At 64.6% G+C, this 9,214-nt stretch overlaps 2 protein-coding genes across 2 annotated transcripts in view; both read right to left on the bottom strand.

Annotated features, from left to right (window-relative positions):
- Nucleotides 1-2,989, bottom strand: part of MNEG_8821 (hypothetical protein) — a gene marked incomplete at both ends in the record, with an annotated part of 5,670 nt that extends 2,681 nt beyond the window's left edge. The window contains 7 exons of the mRNA XM_014042708.1: nt 231-456; nt 756-872; nt 1,112-1,243; nt 1,539-1,691; nt 1,906-2,032; nt 2,237-2,307; nt 2,534-2,989. Of these exons, the coding sequence (XP_013898162.1) occupies nt 231-456; nt 756-872; nt 1,112-1,243; nt 1,539-1,691; nt 1,906-2,032; nt 2,237-2,307; nt 2,534-2,989 (1,282 nt within the window). The remainder of the gene's footprint in view (nt 1-230; nt 457-755; nt 873-1,111; nt 1,244-1,538; nt 1,692-1,905; nt 2,033-2,236; nt 2,308-2,533) is intronic.
- A 3,091-nt stretch (nt 2,990-6,080) lies between these two features.
- On the bottom strand, nt 6,081-8,587 carry MNEG_8820 (hypothetical protein; the record flags this gene model as incomplete). The annotated part of the gene is made up of 4 exons (XM_014042707.1): nt 6,081-6,126; nt 6,310-7,095; nt 8,056-8,112; nt 8,283-8,587. 4 exons carry the CDS (start codon nt 8,585-8,587, stop codon nt 6,081-6,083), a joined length of 1,194 nt encoding a protein of 397 aa, XP_013898161.1.
- Nucleotides 8,588-9,214: the final 627 nt, after the last annotated feature.

The raw sequence follows: 9,214 nt of genomic DNA, 5'->3' as shown, positions 1-9,214 counted from the left end.
CCGCCGCATCGCCGCCGCCGCAGCCTGCAGCTCCCCCGCGCTCTCCATCGTCGCGCGCCCACCGCCGCCGCCGCCGCAGCTCCCAGGCGCCGCGTCCTCCTCTGACACTCCTCCCGACAACTGCACAGCGAGGCTGCTGCTGCCGCTGGTGCGAGCCGCGCCCTCCTGCCACCCGCCGTCCCGCCCGCCCTCGCACGCCCTTCCCCTTTCTATCCCCGCGCTGCTGGCACTGCCCGCCGCGCCGCCCTCGCCCTGATCAGCGCGACCATTTTCCGCCTGCCCGTCGTCCCAGGCTCTGCCCCGCTTGGTGAACCCGAGGGTGACAAGGTCGAGGGCCCAGTCGGGGGCCGAGCCGTGCAGCCGCGCGTCAAAGGCGTAGCCGAGGCCCTGGAACCAGGGCACCATGTCGCGGGCGGCGCCATGGAACATCAGCCGCCCCTGGCTCAGCAGTGTGACCTGTGCGCGTTGTGCGTAGGGCACCGCGTCGTGCAATGTGGTTGCATGCAGTGCGACGGGCTGTGGGGCACAAGATGCGTGATAGACATTCGCACGCGTGGCCAGCCGGCGGCGGTGCGCATCTGTGCGCCGTGTTGTGGGGCCGCCCCACTGGATAGAGTTCAGGTCGCAATTATGTCAGCCTTCGCAATCCTGCGCCGCACGCAGTGCCCTTGCAATGCCTCGCGCACGTTCACCCTTTGGTGCAAGTCAAGCCGCTTTACGCAATAACGCAGCCGCCGACGCAGCCACCCATGCACCTTGTCGAAGAGCGACCAGATGGCGGCGCGCGGCTGGTGCAGCGAGGCCAGCAGGGTGTGGCCGCCGTCAGCAGTGCGCCGCATGAAGCGCGACACACTGAGCGCCGCGAAGGAATCCTGCACGCAACGAGCCGGCGAGCAAGGGTGTCGGTGAATTGCAGGAATCAGCCCGCGCGCGGGGGGCGTGCAGGCTGGCGCCTCGCGTGACAAACATGCATCTATCCAGCCAACCACCAGCAGCAGCGCGGGCTGCGTTCCTTGGGCTGGCCCATCGGTGCAGGGTTTTGAGCTTCCGGTCTCAGCAGTGCACCGACGGCGGCGCCACTGGGCCAATTGTTGTGTAGCGACAAACCCACCAGGCCGGTCGTGGGTTCGTCCAGGAAGACAAGGCTGGGCCCCGCCACCACGCCCGCCGCGATGGCCAGCCGCCGCCGCTCGCCGCCGCTGAGGCCGCGGAGTGCGATGCCCCCAGGCAGCCTGCCCCCGACCTGGCGCGTGAGCGCAGAGCATGGCAAGCGGGAGGGCGGCGCGGTCAGCATCAGCTGTCTGGCGGATGAGTGCTTGGTGATGGTGCTGCAAATCGGATCCTGCCCAAACCTGCAAGAATCCCAACCGCCCCGGCGGGGGAGGTGCCCTGGCGGCTGGCCTTAGTGAGTCTGCCGCCGCAACAGCCCGGCGCCATGAAGCTGCCACGGCCGCAGCCGCGGGTCTGCCCGCACTTAGGGTTTAGTGGTAGTGGTAGACCCTAAACCCTGAACCCTGGGTGGAGGGCCCCCCACCCACCAGCGTGTGGCGCTGCGCGGTGAGGCCCATCAGCCGCAGCACGCCCTGGCAGCGGTCGGCACGATCTTGCGCTGACGTGGACGGGGGCAGGATCACGGCAGCGTAGAACCCCACTGTCTCGTCGGCCGTCATAGTCGGGACAAAGTTGTCGTGCTGGGGTTGGTTTGAGGGATGGGTCAACACGCAGTTCAATGTTATCGGGTTTGCTAAACGGTTGTATGTTGAAAGCGGTGCAATATTTGAGCGCACCGCCTGGGAAAAGCTGGGATGGACACCGCCCCAAAACACAGGTCTGACGTTTGGTCGACTTCCGACCCTGACTGGGCCCGCCAGCAGCCTGCTGAGCTGTCTGCACAGCCAGGCGTACCTGAGGCACGTACGCGCTGATCTTGGAGAATTGCTGCTCTCGCCGCGGCCGGCCGTTGACCAACACAGCGCCCTCGACGGCCAGGGTGCGGCTGCTGCGCACGCGCATTGCCAGAACATCCAGCAGCCTGTGTGCAAGGCAGGGGCAGGGTTGGGGCAGCTGGAGCCCGCAACCGCGGATGGGCTAGCACACAGGTATGACACCAGCCTGCAGTTTTTGGAGTGCACGCATGCGTGCATCCTGTCGCTGTGCCTGGGTATCCCCATGGGGCTGATGCAGCCCTGCATGTGAACGTAAGCGGGCAGGCGACGTCGGATGCACCACCACTCACGTCGACTTGCCGGCGCCTGAGGGGCCCATCAGTGCCTGGAGCTCCCCTGGCGCGGCGGCGCCGTATATCTCCTGCAGTTCAGGATTGTGCAGCAGCAGGGGCAGGCTGAGGCTCGGGGCGCTGCGCGGCTGCCCGCCGAGACTGGTGGCTGCATGTTGTGTGTGATGAGTGGAAGCGGGCTTGCAAAAGTGTTGCGCCGTTCGGCAAGGTAAGGATCCGGCCTGGCCGCCGCGTTGGAGCACCATCTGCGCCTTGCTCAGTGCCTTGTCAAACAACCCGCGAGTGCGTGCAGCGCACCCGTAGGATCTGCCGCCGGCCCCCGCCCCCCGCAACGCTCAGCGACAGCGAGCGCCACTCGAGGTCCACGGCCTGCGCGTGCAGCGGCGCCGCCGCTGCTGCGGCCTCGGCGGAACACTCGTCCGCCGCGCTGGCGTCTCCGTCGTCCACGGCGTGCTCAGGCGCGCCCTGCCGCAGCTTGCGCGGGCTGCCGCCGCTTGAAGCCGGCGTGCCGTCCTCCAACCCATCCACCGATGCATCTGCCGCGCCGCCGCGTCGCTCGGGTGCGCGCCCTTCGCCAGGCCGTCCGGCGCTGCCGTGACGCCGCATGCGCAGCTGCAGCTGCCTCATCGCATGGATCGCTTCCGGGTGGGCGTTGAAGTAGGCTATTGCCAGGAACACGGCTATGTAGAGGACCGACAGCGCTAGCACCGTCACCCACAGCGCCGTCAGCGGGCCCGACGCCTCCACCGCCATGCTCGTGCTCTGAGAAATGCGGTCGTAATTTGAAGCCAATGTCATGCAATCAGGGTTTCAGCCTCCCGCGACCACCATGGGCCGATGTAACACGGACCTGACGGAAGGCACGCTCGATATTGCGCGATTGCCTCAAGATTGAATTTCAAACGTCTAAGGAACCTACAACATTTTCACTCCAGACTGACAGGACACCTGTGTGCTGTCTGCGGGCAATACTTGCCGCGCCAACTTCCAAGGTTGCGTGATGTCCAAGGAGTGAGACTGAGGGTCAGGCGGTCTATGTTTCTAAGCTCAATGTTGAGGTACATTGAAGAGTCGAGGCATTGTCGGGGCTGCGTCCGCTTGCGCAGAATTGCATCGACCGGATTGCACAGAAATGGCTCATCAACTGCCTGCCTGCCTCGGGGGTTGAGACCCTTGCGCATGCCGCTTACGTTTGCCCCAACTCCAGACGAACGGCTTGCGCACAGCCCCCCCCCCCCACACACACCTCTCCCTGCCATCCGGCCTGCCCTCCCACATCAGGTGGGCTGCCAGCCCGACCTGGAGCCCCTGACGCCCTCTGACACCGAGGCGCGCCACACTCGGGTGAGACTCAGTGTGCTGGCTGGGCGGTGAGGCGGGGTGCCGTCGACGAACCACAGCTTGTGCACTGCTAAATCGCCGAGAAACCCTTGCAATGAGACACCCGTGGCTGAATTGCTGTGCCAATTCGATGCACGTGGGATGCTCTTGTGCGGCGCGCTAACTCAGCATTGTGTCCCGACGCGCCCGCCCGATAGAGCGCCGGCGGGGCCGCTAGCTTTGCTGGGCAGCCGTCGCGCGTCGCTGTCCGCGTCAAGCAGACCGCCTCCGGGGCTGTGGCTGTCGCCAAGAAGGGCACCAACATGAACAACAAGAACAACATGACCAAGGGCGCCGCCCCTGCGGCTGTCAACAGTGCCTCCAAGGCCCTCCCTGCCCCTGTTCCGCTCAACAAGGCTGTATGCGGCGCGCGGCTGAGCTGGCGGCTCCCGAGGCCGCCGGCGCCGGCGCCGGCCGAGGGCCGAGGGCGGCGGCGGCAGGGCGGCGCGCGGCGCGTCTACAGCTCAGCGCGCCGCCGGCACCCGTCCACAAGAGGAAGGCCTGCGCGTGGTGAGGGCAGGATTGCGGGAGTTAACTTGTGGGCATTGGCCAGACAGCTCGGGGGTTTGTCCCCTGGCCTTGTGTGGCCACAGTCCTCAATCCATCCCAAGACGAGTCATCTCAATCATCCACCATCTCCCTGTCGGTGCCGCATCATGAATCCCCCGGCCTCGGCGTAGGTCAGCGCACGCATGACATGAGCCGAGCCAAAACGATATCAAGGAGACAACTCAAGACAATCAGGGACTTTGCCGTCCAAAGAACAAGAGTCAAGATCAGCGACGCATCAGCAGCAGCCGCCACAGATATGATGTGGCGTCTGACACACTGCTGCGTGCGCGTCCCCCTCTGCGACATACACAAACCTCTTTGGCAGCTGCCACGCTCGGGTGGCCGGCTGGTGCGAGCGCCATCTGCCTTGACGTGGCCGCCACTGAGCACAAACCCCAGAGCAAAAATATCTCGATCGCCCGAACACGATGCACCAAAAGCCTGCCACGCGGCCCCACGCAACTGCTTGGCCTACCGCAACCAATGACGCGGCCAACTGCCCACGACTCAACGCACGCGGCCACCCACCGCCATCGACCCTGGCACCACAGACAGCTGGGCCTTTGACCCGCCCCAGGACCCACGCACGTGACCCTCGCGCGCTGCAACCCGATCGCCCCCTGGACCCCAACTTGCCTTTTTATGGCAACTCTGCCGCCGCACTTGTCTTGCAACCGCATGCAAGGTCATCCTCGTGGCCTGTCAACTCCGTCGGGATCTATCACTGGTCCTTTCAACACCTCCGACCTGTCCTTGTTCCCTATCTGAACCGCCTTGCGCCAACAGCCCTTTCTCGCACCATCTGCCCTGAGAAGACAAAGCGCCACTGCCGCGCGGCTTGCATTGCCGGTGTTGGGGCCAAGCCCGCTGGCGCGGTGTCGCGGCCACCAACAGTTGCGTGCTGTCTTGAGGCCCAACCGACTGGAAGCAAGGTGCTCCCAGGACCCCGTGTTGGGTTTTAGACAGGCGTATCGCGGCACACGCGTACCCGGCCTTTGACGACCAAAGCCACCGGCACCCCTCGGCGCGGGGCTCACTGCGCGCCCCTGCCGCGGGCGCACTTTGCTGACACTGCACGCCTTGCATCCAACCATCCTGGGCTTTGCCCCCCTTTTAACAGCGCCAGCAACCCATCTGTGTGTGTTATCGGAAATGACTCCCTCCTGTCCGGAATAACCACGCCTGGGCGCTTCGCCCAGAGGACGTGGGCGCTTCCTACCCGGATCACAGAAATTGAGCGCTGTTTGGCGCCATGCACAGCGCATGTCCTTGCTGAACCTCACATGCGTCGTCATTCTGAAATAAAGCTGCTGGCTGCGGCACGCGACCTCTTGCGTTTCTCTAGTCGAGCCGTTTCTCGGCCGCACAGGACAGGCATGGCATCCCTCATCACACCCAGGGCAGCTCCTCCCAATGAAATCAACTGTCTTTGAGCCCAACACATCGCCCTGCGAGCTTTTCTTTGGCCCACATCAAATGCGCAGGCGCCTCCCATGGTGCGCGCATATCGCATCCATTGTGGCTGGTGACAGCGAGCACATCACTGCGCTTTGGCAACTGCACCAGCGCTAGGTCGCTCGAGTGCCGTCACGCAGCTATGTGTGTTAGCCCACACCAGGCCCTGGCCACTTTGACGGGCCCCCAAGACAGGTTGCAGTCAAACGACCGCAAGCAGCACACAGTCCTGATCTGAGATCTGTTGGGTAGGTTGACATGTTGAGTTTCCAGGCAGATATTCTTGCAACACCAAGGTTGGCTCCCATGACTCAGGGTTTTTTTCTCTGGCAACGCACACATTGCTCTGTAAAAGGCAAATTTGTAAGCTACTCAAATGGGTGGTCAGATCTGACACAACACTTGCGCATGTGGTGCCGGCGCGCATCAGTGTCCGTACGTACAGCCGTTGGTGCCACTACTGCTGCTTCGCGTGCCGCACCGACTTCTTCTGCTGCAGTGTCCTGCATTCTTCGCGATGACCCGCCTTCCAGTGGGTGCGCTGGCTACGATTGAGAACAATGCGGCGCGTCGAGGGCAGAATTGAGTGAAGATCACATGATTGAGGGGGGGGGATGAGCAGCAGCGCACACAACCTTACCGCTCCGCTTTTTGCCCCGATTTCAACCCACCCAGCTGATGCGCACCATGCTTGGCTGCAGTAGCGCAGCCCCGGCTTGCGGCAGCCGCTGCACATGTGGGGCCTCTGGCCGTCCGGCTCCTGGACCTTGCCGCACACGCTGCACGTCAGGGGCTGCTGCTGGGCCGAAGGGCCGCCGGCGCCAACAGCGGCGCCCGAGCCGCCGGCCACCGGCGCTGGCCCACTGACGTCCGCGCCCGGCGCTGCTTTGATGCAGTCTGCAGCTGCGTCTCCGACGTCGGCGCCGCGCCCCTCCGCCTCTGCCGCCTCTGGCGCGAGGCGCCTAATCACCTCCTCCGCCATCCAGCGATTTGTTTCATGCTCTTTGCAGGCTACGCCGGGCGCCGTGCCCTCCGGGCTGTCGGCCGCCTCGCCGGCGGATCTTGCGGCCTCCTCCAGCCAGTGCAGCACGCCCGGCATGGCGCGCAGGACGGTGCTGCGCCACTCGGACTCGACGCAAGCGGTCGAGGTCGCTTGCAGGATGCACACGGCGTTGAAGGTCATGGCAGGTTTCAGACCGCTGCGCGCGCGCAGCTCTGCCTCTTTGCACAGCACCTCGAATATGTCCAGAGCCATCACACGGCGCAAAAACGGGGCATCGCAGGCCACAGCGGCTGCTTCGCACATATTGGCGACGATGCACAGCTGCGTCGACAGCAGCACCGCGCAGCCAACCTCGCCCTCCAAGGGGCACACGTCATGGATGGGACACGGGTCAAACAGCCACTGCACAGCGTCAAAGAGGTTCGACCGTGCGGCGGGGTCCGCGTACATCTCGGCCGCCTCGTTGGGCCTGGCCATGCCCAGAACGCAGAAAAGCAAGGCCATTGCCTGTCGCCCTCGCCGGCACAGCGCGTTCGATGTGCATATGCACAGGGCAGTGGCGACGGCCGGCATAGCCATGCGAGGCCGCTGATCGCAAATTGCCGCCCATTGCTCAAAAAGGACAGCGCCGTGGGGGTCGCTGGTGCCCCGCAGCCTGAGGAGCGCGTTCGTGACGTCACCCAGGCACATGACTGCCAGGTGCGTGAGGTCGCAGCAGCCATCGGTGATGCAAGCCGCAATCGCAAAGACCAAGCCAGGCGATGCAGCCGCTTGTTCGGCCGCAGCCGGGCTTTGGGTAGCAAGGAATGCGAGCGCGTTGTAGGCGGCCGCGACCACCCGCAAACTCTCGAAATCTGCAGCTTGGGGGTCGCCGCAGGCCGCCTCCGTGTGTTTCACAATAATGCTTGCCAGAAGGTCAGGCAGGCGGGGATGCAGGGCGAGGAGGGACGCCGCAAACTCTTTTGCCGCCGCGCTGCAGTCATAAACCACTCCAGGGGCGCTGCAGGCCACGAGTTCGAGGGTACTGGAGAGCACCATCAGTGGCAAAGAAAGGCCTGCCAAGTCACTGCACCGTGCCGTGCCGCCGCCATGCGGCTGGCTGCCGCCGCATGGGCCACGCGCGGCAGCTGCAGCTTTTGTGATGCGAGTCAGCAGCGCCGCAAAAAAGTCGCGGCGCTTGGCGAGGCCGCTGGCGGCCCCAGGATCAAGGAGTAGCACGCGTTGGAGGATGAGCAGGACATGTGATGTCGTCTTGCGGCAAAGAAAGGCACGGTCTGGGTCGAGCGCTCCGGCCGCGGCCACGGGCGTCCGCAGGGCTGGCGAGGTGAAGGCATCCGCTGCCATCTGGAGGAGGGCTGCAGCGCCGCACACCCGCACAACGGCGGTGATGCCGTCCTTGTGCGCAACCAGGAGCTCCGCCACCCCCCACGCCGTCCACACGTCCTCCGGGACCCGTCCGCGGCTCGGCAGCAGCGTCATGAGCGCCCTGCACGGGCGGGGGTGCGGCGTGTGGGATCACACGCGTGCAGTCGGATGATTCGCCCCGCGAGTCGGCAACAATACTCAGAGTCACTCTGCACGGGTCAAGGCAGCCTGCAAAACAAAGCCGCGCTGTTTGTGGGGCCCGCACAGCACTCATGCGCCAGCTCCATGCACCTGAGCGTCGCCTCGTGCGCCCGCGCCTGCTGGCGCGCACGCTCGCCCTGCAGCACAGCTCCCAGCACGAGGCAGCACAGCTTCGTGACCTGGCTGCCTCCTCCATGCATTGTGATCAAGCCAGCGAGGCTGTCCAGCGTGCTTGGCGGGAAGAGTAGCTGCTCGTGCGGCGTTGCGGCAGCGGCGCAGATGAGGCGATCGGCCGCGCTGTATGTGCTTTCCATGCTCTCGATGGCGTTGGGTTTGTACGTGGCCAGGCATTTGATGAGCTCCGCGAGCTCTTTCTCCAGAGTGCCGCTTCCCATGGCTAGTTAGTCTGTACACCCCTAGCTACCGTACGTCGGTGTCGGTCAAACGATCTAGCGTGGAGCGACCATCTCAGAGACGTATGATGCATCAGCGTGAGGTGGCATGCTACTTATCCTGCTATGATAAACGGCCGTGCGGAGAGCGATTGCGGCTGCCTGCTAAGCGGGCGCCAGTGTCGTCGGCACCGTTCCCGAGCCCTGGCTTGCGCAGGCGTGCTTAGGGACACCGCTTGCATTGCACAGAGCTTAACGTGCGTGGCAGCATGCCCACTCCCTCTGTCCAGCAGCACCCACAGGGTCCTGAGCTTGTGTGAGCCGGGCGTGGCCTATGCTTCCCGTCACACCCGGCCAACGCCCCCGGTGACCTCAGAGCAAATGGGCAGCGGCGGCGAGGGCAAGGGGAACAGTGGCTCCTCAGTGCGATGAACCTGCCGACATGATGATGCCCCCCCTGCTTCGTCACACAATACGCTCTCGCTGGCAGTCCAGGGGGTGTGCGTCGCATGCCGCTGTCACCACAGGCTGCAGCTTTCTGCTCTTTGAGCTGTGTCATGTTATGAGGCCCCACAACCTGAAAGGGTGACTGCAGACTGTCATAATAGTTGTGTCTTTCAAAAGGTCATT

Source organism: Monoraphidium neglectum (genome assembly GCF_000611645.1).
Source record: "Monoraphidium neglectum strain SAG 48.87 unplaced genomic scaffold scaffold01721, whole genome shotgun sequence".
Lineage (NCBI taxonomy): Eukaryota > Viridiplantae > Chlorophyta > Chlorophyceae > Sphaeropleales > Selenastraceae > Monoraphidium > Monoraphidium neglectum.
This window is presented reverse-complemented; position numbering and strand designations above follow the sequence as displayed.